The 15,902-nt window shown below is 30.7% G+C and overlaps 1 protein-coding gene across 4 annotated transcripts in view; it reads left to right on the top strand.

The window, feature by feature from the left end:
• Cora (erythrocyte membrane protein band 4.1 like coracle) overlaps positions 1 to 15,902 on the top strand; it is a 53,252-nt gene that overhangs the window by 31,255 nt on the left and 6,095 nt on the right. For all 4 annotated transcript variants that reach the window (XM_083047024.1, XM_083047023.1, XM_083047026.1 and 1 more), the window contains exons 6-10: positions 76 to 248; positions 3,442 to 3,584; positions 9,824 to 9,910; positions 11,447 to 11,680; positions 12,095 to 15,622. In XM_083047024.1, coding sequence (XP_082903150.1) covers positions 76 to 248; positions 3,442 to 3,584; positions 9,824 to 9,910; positions 11,447 to 11,680; positions 12,095 to 15,622 — 4,165 coding nt within the window. The remainder of the gene's footprint in view (positions 1 to 75; positions 249 to 3,441; positions 3,585 to 9,823; positions 9,911 to 11,446; positions 11,681 to 12,094; positions 15,623 to 15,902) is intronic.

The raw sequence follows: 15,902 nt of genomic DNA, 5'->3' as shown, positions 1-15,902 counted from the left end.
GAGTAACAATTTTAAGCAACATATTTTTTTTAATTTATGACACTTTAAACAAATAAAAAAATTTTATGTTTATAGACTTATGAGTCCGGAGCCTGTGAAGAAAGTGGGATTAATTCCATATCTGGGATCTCGTTTTCGATACTCTGGAAGAACTCATTACGAAACGAAGAAAACCCCTATTGACAGACAACCTCCGCAATTCGAGAGGTCTTTGAGTGGCCGACGACTTGCATCTAGAAGCATGGATGGTGAATAAAGTTTTTATCACTTGCAAATAATACGAATGTGTGATATAATATCAATGATTTAATGGAACTTTTCAATTATTGCAATTCATATTACACGTATATAGGAGCAATAATTCTGTCCACCTGGAATATCTCCGCTATTTTTAGAAAAACAAAAATATTGTAATTATGAAAGTTGTACGGTATCAAGAGAATCATAATATGCTCGTAATAATTTTTCTGTGGGAGGCATTTCTGAGATTTTAAGTCACCATTACTTTTTTTTAAATGAAATCATAATTTTCTTACATAAATCGATTACTCGTAATATTTGGCGTAAAAAATTATTAAAATGGAATAATCGAAAAATGAATGCCTTATGAAATATTTTATGCTTTATTCTGACAAAATATGAAATATCTAATAAATATGTAATATATTCATTTTTCGATAATCTTAATAATTTTCTGCATAAAATAATGAGCTAAATCAATTGGTATAAGAAAAATATACTCTTATTAAAAAAAAAATCGCAACTAGTAATTTATGTATTTTTTCTTAAAAATAACTATGGTGTTTTTTTATACCAATTGATTCCTCTCATTATTTTGTGTAAAAGTATTAAGATAAGATCATCGAAAAATGAATATTTCACGAGATATTTCGTAAACTATTCATTTTTTGGTCACTCTACCCTTATAACTTTTTATGCCAATTATTGCAAGGAATCGATTTATATGAAAAAATTATAGTGGTTCCATTTAAAAAGAAATGAGAGGGGCCCCCCTTTTGTTCCTTAAAAGCCCTCAACATTTTTTTATCCATCAAATTTTCAGGTAACTTGTACCGTTTAATTAAAAAAAAATTTTATTTAATATCTCTAGAAGTAGCGGAGAAAACAGCTTGTAACACTTTATGTAGGATATCCTGTATATATATATATATATATATATATATATATATATATATATACAGGGTGGTTCACGTAACGGTCGCCACGATTTTTGAGACATTTTCGCCAGTTTAAAAAGAAGTTTATACAGTGAAAATTAATCTGCTTTACGCAAGCTATAACATGCAATAAAAAAAATTGAAAAAAAAATTTTTTTTTATAAACAAATCAATGTCATTTTGAATTTTTTAAATGGAACCACCATATTTTTTTTATATAGATCGATTCCTCACAATATTCTGCATAAAAAATTATAAGGATAGGATGGTCAAAAAGTGAATAGTACGAGATAAAAATTGAAAAAAAATTTTTTCAATTGCATGTTATAGCTTGCGTAAAGCAGATTAATTTTCACTGTATAAACTTTTTTTTAAACTGGCGGAAATGTCTCAAAAATCGTGGCGACCGTTACATGAACTACCCTGTATACATACATATATAAGAGAGATATGTCTGATTTAATAGTTTCCTATTCGCTTTGTGCATGAATGTGGAGGGGATTTGCAAAACGATTAGACGCTCATAGTGATTAGTTTGTGAAGTTAGCTTGAAACAATAAAAATACACTAACCTTTTAATAAATTGGAAAAATGGAAAATAAACATAATAAATAATATATATAATAAATATATGAATATATGAATATATATAATATATACATATATAATATATGAGCCCTTCGCTCGAAAAACGATTTAAGTCGATTTAAATTTTTGCACAGAAAATTGAATTAAAGATTCAATGATCTCATTCGAGTTATTAAACATTATACTCCTCAGCTTTTATATTTTTTAATATAGAAGTACACTATTTAGTAATGATTTATTACCATAAAAACAAATTTTAAGGCAATATAATTGTTTTCACCATGGATTACATAAAATATGACTTAAGTCGTTGTTCTGACGATCGACTACAATAACATGTAAAACATCTTTGACATCCGAAAAAACTATTATTAATATACAAAAGCTGCTTTTTAGCATTAATTTCAATTACAAATAAAATAAAATATTAATTTAAAAGAAAACTACAACAGTTGCAGATTAATATAATATAGAATAAAACATTTTCGTCCACCGAGATAGTAATAAGTTTTCTTTTAAACTAATTAATGTTTTATTTTATTTAATTGAAATTGATGCTAAAAAGCAGCGTTTGTATATTAATAATAGTTTTTTCGGATGTCAAAGATGTTTTACATGTTGTTATAGTCGATCGTCAGAAAAACGACTTAAATCATATTTAATGTAATCAATAGTGAAAACAATTATATTGCCTTAAAATTTGTTTTTATGATAATAAATCATTACTAAATAGTATACCTCTATATTAAAAAATATAAAAGCTGAGGAGCATAATGTTTAATAACTCGAATCACATCGTTGAATCTTTAATTCAATTTTTTGTGCAAAAACTTAAGTCGACTAAGTCGTAAACATGAAATACATGACGATTGTTATCCAACTAAAAAACATTTAATATAGTTATAAAAAATATTAATTAAATTATTAAATATCAATATGACTGAACATTCGTCCCCGAATATTTATCTCTAAACTAACTTTGTAGGGATGTAAAATGACAGAATAAGTTTGACGTACAACACTATCTGTTATCAAAATACCAGTGTCATTTGTATATTTTTCTTCTACTCTTTGAACATAAGATACAGCTAATTTTTTTTCTTTTACAATAGCTTGAGGGTGAAAATCAATTGAATGAGTAATTCCTTTAAATTCTGTTCTCAAAATTATATTCATTTCGAACAATTTATCAGTTTCTAAGAAGAAAAATCAAAGAAATTGTTATTGGTTAAGATAATATTTTTCTCAGTTTACAAATGAATATTATGTATTTCATGAAATAAAAATCATATTATTAATAATTACATTATTATAGTAGTTACTTTAACGATATTTAGATTGTATAATTATTATAGCATTAAAAAACGGTTTTAATTCTCTTTATATGTTTATAAATTGTTTCAGTTTAAGTATTATATTATATTTAACCGTCACGCGGCGCCACATGTAATCATGCACAAAGCGAATTAGGGCATACATAAGCTTGTACAAGCATGAGTTTTTAATATTAGAATGGCATTATTAATATTTCAATATTTCAATTTTTAAAACACTATATATATATTTTACTTTCTATAGTTTCAAAATCCATTATAAACCACAAGTGCCTTTTATAATCATATCTTTAAGTCTATGCGATACTAAGATGTTGAAATAGTGTGACTGCCTTGTATAGCATTAGGTGGGCCTAAATCAGTTGAAACGTATGGTTCTGAACCAAGCAAACGACATACTATGAGTTATGAGCCTGAGACGCTCCCTGATGATATAGAACATATAGACCGACGGCCTAGCCCAATCAAGAAACAAAAAGAAAAGGTAATATATTCATATGTTTTTCTTACCTTGATTGTTCGTATATTTGTATTAGAAAGAGAGAGTGAGTCAATGAATGAATAAATGAGTGAGTGAATGAATGAATGGAGAATGAATGAATAATGAATGAATAAATGAATAAATGAATGAGTGAGTGAGTGAGTGAGTGAGTGAGAGAAAGAGATAGAGAGAGAAAGGGAAGGAGAAAAAACATTCTTTTTATATTTAAAATAATTGCTTGAATGTAGAGTAGGTATAAATTTCATCATGTAAACGTAAAACTGTAAAATTACAGCAAAATTTATAAATATGTGTCATAATTTTTTAATTTTATGTTTACACTTTTATATTAATTATTTAATCATAAGAAAACGATTTATAATTACCGTTAATAATGAAAAAAATATGTCATAATATACAAATTTTATGATAAGTAAAAGTGCAACAAACTTTATACAATATTTTTGCAAAAGTTTTTATCAGTAAAGTCATGGAATACCAATTGCATGTTCTCCACATAAGTGAGTCAGTAAAGCGACTAAATTGATTGACTCTATTATCTTTTATATTCATTAATTTTATACTGATTGTATCGATTTACAATACATTCGTTTATTTATATTATACTGTTAACATACACTATATATTATAGGGAATAAGATGACAACTTTATGATTTATTGATTTTTCTTAATTTCTACAATGACGTAAAAATTGCTATATTTTTTCAGATTTACTAAAGCTTTATTTGTTATCTGTAAAAATTGACAAATTTGTTAATAAATTACAATTTTAAAAAATTTTAGTTTTTTAAAGACATGATGACTAAAGACCTAAAGTTAGGTTGAAAATGGATTCTTTTATGGATAACTAAATTTATTGTAAAAAAAATTTAATATATTTATATATTTTTATAACTTTTTATATATGTATATACATATACAGGGTGTCCGGTAATAGTCGCATCAACCGTCGTGTGCAGATTCCTGGGATCATTTGGAGACGATTTTTCCTCAGCAAAAATGTCGAGACACCAATAATTTTCGAGTTATAAGCGATTGAAAATAAAGGGTTTTTCGCAAACTAAGCCTTGTGGAAATAAAAGAATAATAAATTCACATTCTTCAGTTAATTTTAGGTAGAGTTTACTTTAATAGAATTTTAATTTAAGGCTTAGTTACAAAGATACATGATGGCAAAAATTGAAAACATGCAAAAAATAATGACCTCCCTCGACATTTTCGCTGAGGAAAAATCGTCTCCAAATGATCCCAGGAATCTGCACACGACGGTTGATGCGACTATTACCGGACACCCTGTATATTATATATGTTTATATTTATAATATTTAAACGCACAAATAAAAAAAAATTAAAATAGAACAAATAATATTTATGACTAAAAAAAAAAAAACTAAAATTAATCAAAAATAATAAATAACTTCGTAAATAAACATTAAAACAAAAACAATTATTTATAAATATATAATATAAAATAAAGTTGAAGATAAAACAAAAATAATTATCATTATTTGAAAACTTTTAAAATTAAATTAAAATAACATTAAATATATGGAATCAAATATTACATTGAAAAGTACTTACAATTAGCTTTATTTTATATAACATGAGCCTAAAGATTATACAAGGTATCTCATTTTAAACAGTCCGATCGAATATCTTGAAAATTGAACCCAGCAAACAAAAATATTTTAGACAGAAAATTTATAGAGAAATTTTGAGAAATTTTGAAAGAAAAAAAGTTGTGATGAGTTTGAACCTTAACCTTAACTAAAGTCATTTTTCAAAGTTATGTGAAAAAAATCAACCTTGTTGTTTTAAGCAAAAAGTTAAAAGTAAAGGAGAGAGAGAGCAGATTTTAAAAGATCGCTCAATTTTGCGTAAAAAAACCCTAATTGTACATATAACTTCAATAAAAGTGTAAATATAGGAATTAGAATTAGATATAGAATATTAAAAGAATTTAAGAGCAATGAAAATAAAATGCGCTTTGGCGGAACTCGATACGATAATTTTTCGCTGAAGTTATAATTTACAACATATGAAAAAAGCAGCCAATTCCACCGAAAGCCAAAATTCTATGTATTGACCACGACGATGATGTGTGACGAGTATCCGGTCCGTTTAGGGTGCTTTATTAGCGTGAGTCCCTTTAACTCTCACGTTTGAAGTGTTTGATTACCATATGAGTCTCTTTGTCTCTCACGTTCGGGGTGCTTGATTATCGTGATCCTTTTATTTCTCACGTGTGTGTGTATGTGCAATGCCTAATGCCTAATCATTAATCAAATATTTAAATATATTTCCTACGTCTTTTCGCGCATAAGCGAATTCGTCTGAAACTATCTATAGTTTAAAGCACAATTTTACGGAAAATTTTTCTGCGGATTATATGTATACTCACCCACAAAAAAGATGGGCCATTTAGCACAATTTTTTGACATCTTTCAATTGCGATAACTCAGTAAAAAATCATCATATTGAGATGAACCAAAGCTTAAATTAAACCTTGAATATTTCTCTTAAAAAATAATCCAAAAAACCAAAATTGAATTACAAAAAAATATTTTATAAAATGATGGACGCGCGGATGAAGATAGATATTGAGAAACGGGGGGAAAAATGTCTTAAACTTTTGCATAGCTCAGAGGAATCGGCTCCCTGGTACAAAACTGTATGAATTTTTATGTTCATTTATTTCCTAACAAATCCATATTTTAAATATTTTTTTACGACCTTTTTTGATAAAATTATATCGTTTTAAAGAAAATGTTACAAAATAGACCTTTTGTAAAATCTGTAATTCGGAAACAAATTATCGTGAAAAACTTTTTCACAAAAGAAATTTTAATTTAATGCTAAATTATTTTAACGCTAAATAACTTTTAAACTAATGGATAAACGCTATGCATATCAGGTTTTTACGCAAAATTGAGCGCTTTTCTGGAATTTGCTGAAAAAAACTTCTATCTTTTAAAAAGAAAAAAAAAATTAACTACAATCTTAAAAAATGACTTTAGTTAAAATTCTAAATCAACTATTTTTTCTTGTCTTTCAAAATTCTATAAATTTTTGTCTGAAACATTTTTGCCTGCTGCGGATTCAGTTTTCAAGATATTCGACTAGATTGTTTAAAAAAGGACACTTTGTGTGTAATTTTTACATGTCTACTCAGATATAGGCATAGTTTACATCGAGCACTTGATACGCGTATCAAGTAGTGAATTTAAGCTGATTAGCCAATAACTGAACTAATGTACTAGTTATTTACTATTTGATACGCGCAGTGTTTGCTGTTATCTAAATAAAATTATATAGATGATCATCTAGATGAAATTTTGGCGTTATCTTATCTTTATATAGATAATAAAAAAATGTATTATCTATATCTGCATCTTAGATAAAAAAAAGTGTTATCTTTACTAAATTATCTAACATAATATTCAGATAATTTGGTTTAGAGTTTCATAGCACATGAAAATATTTTAAGTAATAGAACTTGAGCAGTAAACGATAAAAACTTATAAATAAAACTATAAATATATTTTTATATCTATAATTTTTATTTTTTTATTTTACATTACATTTTTTAACTGTTTACATAAGCAATTTTAAAAATAATATTATCTGGAAGTTATCTAGATAAATCGTCATATAATTTTATCTTTTATCTATATACATATATGTATATTTAAAATAAAATCATCTTTATCTTATCTAACAAGTAACACTACTCAAGTGCCATTCGCCCATATTCTTGAAACTTTGCACACACGTAGAACATCGAAAAACATTAAACACGTGTTTTTTTATTTTGGCTAACAAGGCGTTTTAAGGTCGGGTATAGTACCACTATCTTGCCTTCACTGGTCGGGTATAGTACCACTATCTTGCCTTCACTGGTCGGGTATAGTACCACTATCTTGCCTTCACTGGTCGGGTATAGTACCACTATCTTGCCTTCACTGACTGGGTAGACCTTCCCATTGTCTGCGTGTTTTTGAGATCGCTAATGACGATTTTGACATTAGTTTAACGAGATTCAGAATGGCAAATACAAAATGGTGGAGAAAATCGCAGAAGTTTCAAAAACTTTATTTAACGCCACTTGCGAAGTTTATTAGATACATGATTACGATTTTGGCAACAGTTATGTCACTCTAGAGGTGGCGGATGAAAAATTCAATATGACGCATCCAAATGGCGGAAACTGAAGGCAATGGGAAGGTCTACCCAGCCAGTGAAGGCAAGATAGTGGTACTATACCCGACCAGTGAAGGCAAGATAGTGGTACTATACCCGACCTTAAAACGCCTTGTTAGCCAAAATAAAAAAACACATGTTTAATGTTTTTCGATGTACTACGTGTGTGCAAAGTTTCAAGAATATCGGCGAATGGCACTTGAGTAGTGTTACTTGTAAGATAAATTTACATATTTTTATCTCATCTTTATCTAGCTAATTTTAAAATCATCTAAGCACAACACTGGATACGCGTATCAAGTGCACGATATGTAAACTAGGCCATAGTCAAATCTGATAAAAGCAAATTTTTCCAAATGCCTGCTACAAATTGTTGTCAACAAAAAGGCTACGAATTTAGCATAAGAGCTCTTATTACCGAATAAGTCAGATTGGTGATAGAAATCGACAGAACAGCAGATTGGTGATAGAAATCGACTAATAATAAGATCTCCTAACATAACCTGAAATCTGACATATCAGATTGGCAATAGAAATTGAACAGAATTTGAAATTTAAATGTAGATCTGATGGCTGATTGGCAGTAGAAATCAAGCAGGTCTGTCATTTCACTGTGAATTACATTCTCCAGTTATTTAAATTGAACAATGATGTAGATCGGTATTTATAGCTTCTGGTCCCTAATCGACCACGTTGGAATTGTGATGCTCAGAGGCGAGAAAAAACACATTAAAAATTCTTAGATGCTATTTTGAAATAAAAATATTTTTAAAAGTGGGCTAAAGCTATCTGAAGTAGTGTTTCATCGAAATATCTTTTCATTTCGAAATGGCATCTAAGAATTTTCAGCGTGTGCTTTCTCGCCTCTGACGTCACAATCTAATATGGCCACGGCGAGAATCCAGGAGTCTTAAAGGCTTTTAATATTTGATAATTTCTTCGCTTACCGCTATGCGACGTACTTTCTCGTATTCAAAGGACCCCGCATGGGGTCCAATTGACCTCAATTTTGGACATTTGAGCTGTAACTCAAAAACTTTTGATATTTTGGCCTGGTGGCCATTGGAACTTTTGTTCAGGGAGTCAAAACTTACATCATATCAAAAATTCAGCCAATTTGACCGGGACCCCAAATCCATAAGAACCGTGCGGAGTTCTTTTTGTTAGAAATGCATATATAAATTCTACAAGGTACGACTATTAATATAAGATCAAAAGTGTATGTAGTAACTGTTTTTATCAGTTTAATTTTTGATCATATCTGATATACGCAAGCTTAGCAGAAGATTAAACGCATTAATAAGAATATTAAATTGATTGGAATCGATAGGATAAATTAAGAATTATCCGTTTACTGTCTATTTGAAGCACAAAGAGCAGAAATTTAATTCCCATATAAATTATATTTCGAGTTTTACAAATTAATTATTTTCACAATTTATTTTATTATGTATTTAATTAAGTTGAACCAATATACATAATTGGTATGTGGGATATAACTACGATAACATGTTATGTTACATTACATATTATATTTATGAGAGGAAAATTACTGCTCGTCAATTTGCTATCAGATTCTGTCGGCAGATCACAAAAGTGGACATAGTTGATGTCAATTTGCTATCAACGAAAGTTTCCAAGAAATTATTTATCAAAATTTTTCTAAGGAGTTAAATACCAGCTTATCTATTATTAATTATTATATTAATAAAAAAAAATTAACACCTCGTTATCTTATCCATTTTGTCATCTTATTCCTTTTTCCATGTTAATGCAACATTTGTATTATATTATATTAATAATTTATATTATATAGCACATATTATAGAGAATTGCGTATCACATATATTGTTTTTGATAGAAAAATAGAATTGTATTCACAATCAATGCTTAAGTAAAAAATCATAAAGATCTTTATCAAAATTAGAGAGCTTCTTGAAGTCTTGAAAAAAAATATTTTCTATTTGTGGAACATATTGATAGTCTTAATTATTAACGAACACATAACTAACACCAATAGCTTACACGAAAGACAAGTGCTGGAACAACATCAGCTAGCAGCACCAGTAGCCTTGAAGGAGAATATGATGCCGATCGTGGGAGAAAGGTATAGAAAATTTTAGCTAGAATTTCTGCTTTAGTTTATTTTATAATGATACACATACACACACATAATTATATATTTATTAATACTATTTTTTGTATGTGTGTCTCTCGATGTTTTATTTCTTGCAATGCATGTTGCTATATATATTTTTAAATTTGTATTTCTCACAAATATTCGACGATTGCTTCAATATATGAGATGTTAGTTATCTATTTAATGTTTAGCAATATTTTAGCAATGCACACACACACACACACACACACACACATACACACACACACACACACACACACACACACACACACACACACACATGCAGACAATAAGAATTTAGAAAAATAATTTTTTTGTTTTGATTATTGTTTTTAATGAGAATTTTAATGAGATTTTAGATAAAATTATTTTACGGGGTTGATTATTATTTAATATCTAATGGAAAATAGGTTATTAAAAGAGCCATTAGCGCCGTTAGCAAAGCGCAATTTTTTTCTAATAGATATCTAATGGGTATCTAATTCTATTCTATTGATTAAGATAATTCTAAAATTGTTGCGATCAATCGTCTTGGAAATCACCGGAGACATTAAAGATCGCACGAACTCTTTAGCTTGAATTACATGCTGATAATAAATTAGAAAATGTACTTTTAAGAATCTATGCTTCGCTAACCGTGTTTGACTCTTAAAACTCCTGAGTCCTTGCGGTAGCCATGTTAGATTGTAACGTCAGAGGCAAGAAAACACACACTGAAAATTCTTAGATGCCTTTTTAAAAAATAAAAAGATATATTTCGATGAAACATTACATTAGATGGCTTTAGCACACTTTTAAAATATCTCGAAAACTATTCTTTTGACAGTCAATAAACAACCGTAAAATGATCGTGATATCAGACTTTCATGCGGAATGACTGCGCATGTGCAAAGACTAGACAGACTAACAATAAGCCTTATATTACAGCTCAGGTCATTTTACAACTGCTGATTGATTATAAAAGGAAAAGGATAGTTTTCGAGGTATTTTAAGAATGTGCTAAAGCCATGTGACGTGCTGTTTCATCGAAATATCTTTTTATTTCGAAACAATATCTAAGAATTTTTAGCGTGTGTTTTCTCGCCTCTGACGTCACAATTCCAGCATGGTCGGCGAGAAGCTAGGAGTCTTAACAGCATATTTATCGTTAATTGGATATTTAATACTAGAGAATTTTTTTAGATAATAATACTTAGAATTTTTTTTATTATTTAATAAAGCCATTATTTAAATGTATATGTAAAAACATTTATATACATATATATATATATATATATATATATATATATATAAACTTTTACACATTAAACAAAAAAAGCGTTATATATATGATACGAGATAGATATAACAAATCGCGACAATTTTGAAAACGTAGATCATGTAGAGCATGTATTGCATCTTAAAAAGAGATTTTTCGTGTAATGTTTAATGTTATTTTTGCAAAATAGTGGCTTTTGCGCTTGGTGCATGAAGTAACGTGTGATTGGATAAATTTACTTGTAGAAACCGGTCGGAGGAATAGCTGTCCTACCGCCCGGTAATCTATTAAAGAAGAAGAAGGATGAACAGAATGAGAATGAAAAAGAAAATCACAATGATTTGAATAATACTGATTTGATTAATGATAATGCCCATCCTGACAATATTGATGACAAATCATTGTCTAAAAAAGAATTGAAAAAGAAGGATAAAGAAACGCCCAAAAAAATAAATAAAGAGAAAAAGGAAAAAGTTAAGGTAAGTTTATATTATGTATTGTACGCACTTTGCTGGTTTTTTATATTCTTAAAAAGTTTTAAATATATTTTTACAAGTAATATTCCGTATAAGATTTATTATTTTACTATTATTTTTAAATATATAACTCAATAAGTTTTCTAGCATCAAATTTCATAATAATGTTGAACAAATATTTCATTAAAAATGCTATAATTATTTTTTAATTGAATGCACATACATATAGTTTAAATTATACATAGTTTAAACATGCACGGAGGATTAGTTTCTACTTCTGTATAAATAATAGATTTGCATTAATAGATATTATTAATTTTGTTTAAATGTGTGAAATGTACGTATATTTTATATAAATTATACATTACATGTATAGCATGTTTTTGTACTGCATGTTTTTTTTATATATTATCTAAGAGTCCTGTCGGCGGTTTCCTGTTCGCGAAAAAGGATAAAGATAAGAAACAGAAAAAGAGCAAAGAACTCGATGAATCTATGGACAAAAGTGATGCTGAATTGAATCTTTCTACAGAGAAGCAAGAAAAGGAGACTGATAAAGAAACAGATGTAGATAAAAAAGAAGATCCTGCGAAATCTTCTCAAATTCCTAGTTATACGAAACCTTACGATTATGAAGAAACGGAAGCTTCGCCCACGAGAAAGCCGATTACTTCACATGGTTTTACGTATGAAGATCGACCCGCATCGCCAGGAACAATACAGGGTCAATCATCACCTACGGCTAGTCGGAAAGCTACTGGATTGGCATTTAACTATGCTCCGGGAGAAGAGAAAAAGGTAGTGGAATCTGCAGAAAAGAGAAAAACGAAAGAAGCGGACAAGCAAGCATCAGGATTAAAGACACCCGGCCTCAATTACGTAGAGTCTGCTGCTCTTAAGGAGCAACAAAAGAAAGTAGGTACTGATAAGGATCAAGCAGAGACTTTCATCGTTAGTGAACGTCAAGATAGTACCAATCAAGCTGTACCAATAGTGCCACCAGTATCAGCAGAACTTAAACCAGACTATCATATTTTGCCTATTCCCGATGGTTCGAGAATCATCGGAGGTATGATTTATACTAAAGAGGGTAAATTATTAGATCAGAGCAATCTTGGACCATTTGGTAGCAAAATAATAGACGGTAAAATTTGCGGGAAAGATGATAAGTTGCTGAAAAAAGCCGATTTTGGGCCACACGGAGTTCATGTCAGCAACGGTATAATAACCGGGAAAGATAACAAACCTATTCATCAAGAAATATTAGGTACGGATAAAAATTTAATAAAGAACGGCATTATTTGTTCTTCCAACGGTGAAATAGTAAAACAATCTTTCCTCGGACCGAATTATTCATTAGTAAAAGAGGGAAAAATACTATTGAAGAACGGCAAACCGGTTCAACATTGTCAATTAGGTACGGATGGAACGTACGTGAAAGAAGGTCTCATCTTTACATCTAATTCCAAACCTATGACTCAGGGATCATATGATACAGACGAAAAGTACATAGTTGCCGGTATAGTATATAACGAAGAAGGCAAACCTTTGACGCAAATTGCAATTGTACCTGATGACACATTTATCTGCGATGGTTTAATTTACGGACGAGACGGAAAATTGCTTAATGCCGGGAAATTAGGTCCGGAAGGTCATAATATTACGGAGGGAAAAATTTACTCGAAAGATGGCAAACTGATCAAGCATGAATCTTTTAGTTCTGACGGATCTATCGTAAAAGACGGAATAATTTATTCGAAAGATGGAAAGTTCTTGACTCAAGGATCCTTGCTACCGAGTGGTGCTCACTTAAAAGATGGAAAAGTGGTTGCTAAAGATGGCAAGTCTATCAAGTACGCGTTTTACAAATCCAATGGTAGTTTTGTGAAAGACGGTATAATATACGGAGAGAATGGCAGAGCCCTAAATCAAATTCCATTAATAGCCGATGGTTATTCTATCAGAGATGGATTAGTGTACAGTAGAAATAACAAACCACTATCTCAAGGTCTCTTTAAGTCTGATAATTTTATAATTAAAGAAGGTACAGTGTACAATGCGGACAATACATTAATGTCAAATGCTAATATTGGCCCTGAAGGATTGGTGAAGGATGGCATTGTTCTAGACAAAGACGGTAAGCCAGCAAAACAGGAATTGTTTGGTTCGAATGGAAGCTATATAAAGAAAGGTATTATTTATGCGAAAAACGGAAAGTTGCTTAATCAAGAATCGTTCGTGCCCGAAGGTGCAGCTATTAGAGATGGCAAGATATATAACATGGATGGTAAATTATTAAAGTTTTCATTTTTCAAACCGGATGGCAGTTACATCAAAGATGGCCTTATTTATGGTAGTGACAATAAACCGATGAAGTTGAATGCAGCTTTACCGGAGGACAGCTTTATCGTTGACGGAGTGATATTCAATCATTTGGGAAAACTCTTGAACAGAGAATCGTTTGGATCTGACAGCTCATATGTAGCAGGTGGATTGATTCGTGGAAAAGACGGCAGGATCGTGTTGGAAGGCGTGTTTGGTCCTGACGGTAATACAATTAGAAATGGTACTATCATAGGTAGAGACGGCAAACCTTTAACGCAAGACGATAAAGGTCCAGACAATATAGCGGTTAACAACGGAAAGATTATGGACAACCACGGAAATCCGAAGAATTTACCCTCGCTGATACCTGACGGATGTTACATACAAGACGGAGTGGTTTATGACAAAAATGGACAATTGCTGAGACAAGGTGCGTTCAAGCCTGACGGATGTTACATTCGAGATGGTCTTATTTATGGTTGGGGAGGCCAACTCCTGAATGCAGGATCTGAATTACCTAATGATAGTTACATCAAGGAAGGTAAAATATACGGCAAAGATGGGAAACCCTTGAGTCACAGTTCGTTTGGTATCGAAGGTAACTTCATCGAAAATGGTATTATTTACGGAAAGAATGGAAAACCGCTCGATCACGGTACGTTTGGAGATGACGATAGTTATATAAGAAACGGTTTACTATATGGGCCAGATGGAAAGCCGTTAAATAAAAGACGGAGCGTAATTAGCATTACGTACGTTCGTTATGGCTTAGTGTGCGACGATAATGGGAAACCACTCAAGTTCGGGAATTTTGATAATGACGGTAACGTGATCAAGAACGGCAGGATTTATGATCCCGCAGGAGGATACTTCAACCAAAATATTTACGGTCCCGATGGTAACTTTATTAAAGATGGCTTAATTTACGGACGCAATGGAAAACCTCTCTCTCAAGATGCCTTACCATCGGAGAGCAGTTTCATAAAAAACGGCAAGGTTTACGAAGCGAACGGTCAGCCGCTGACTCAGGAAGCATTCGGGCCGGAGGGTCTAAAAGTTATACAAGGAGTCGTGGTAGATAAAACTGGCAAACCGATTAAACAAGGAAATTTCGATGCTGAAGGGAATGTCGTCAAAGATGGGATAATTTGCGCGCCTAATGGAAAAGCGCTCGACAAACATTTTACAATTATTATCACGATGGTCCATAAGGGACTCGTGTGCGACAAGGATGGAAAGCCGATCTTACGAGCACCGTTCGGGACCGATGGTGATTTCGTTAAGGACGGCAAGATACATGACAAGTTCGGAAAATTGTATAATCAGGAACACTTTACCGAGGATGGATCGTACGTGAAGGATGGCGTGATATATGGAAACAATAATCAATTGCTGAACAGCACAACGATTCTGAAAGATTTACAAGAGCCATCAAAGTCCATTTCTGCAAAATTGAAAAAGCCTGCGATTCCTACTACGACACCGACAATCGTGAAAACGACAACTAAACAATCGGTAGTCAAGGATCAGGAAGGTGTAACGCAAAATATTCAGAAAAAGGTCGAGGATCTTACACCGGGTGGCACAGGCCAAGTCACAGTATCTACTCACGTTAACAAGGTGATATGTTTGAAAAGAATAAAACTCTTATTTATTGACAGAATCTCTTTTCATAAGTTGAAAATTTAATATATCATCAGACATATAATTGACAAATATAAGATTTGCATGTTTATAATTACATGTAGTGATATATCTTGATTCTCTCGGCAATGCTATATAGAACATTTCTTTTTATTTATATTTTACATTTAAATATATTGCATGAAATTGAGTGAGAAATATATTTGTTTAGAATAATTATAAAAAAGTATACGCTAGTAAGTTTTTTATAAATCGT

Source organism: Prenolepis imparis, unplaced genomic scaffold, assembly GCF_030444845.1.
Source record: "Prenolepis imparis isolate NDT839.2.m4 unplaced genomic scaffold, iyPreImpa1.0 SCAF_9, whole genome shotgun sequence".
NCBI lineage: Eukaryota > Metazoa > Arthropoda > Insecta > Hymenoptera > Formicidae > Prenolepis > Prenolepis imparis.
Note: the sequence above shows the minus strand (reverse complement) of the source record. Positions and strands in the feature narration are given on the sequence as shown.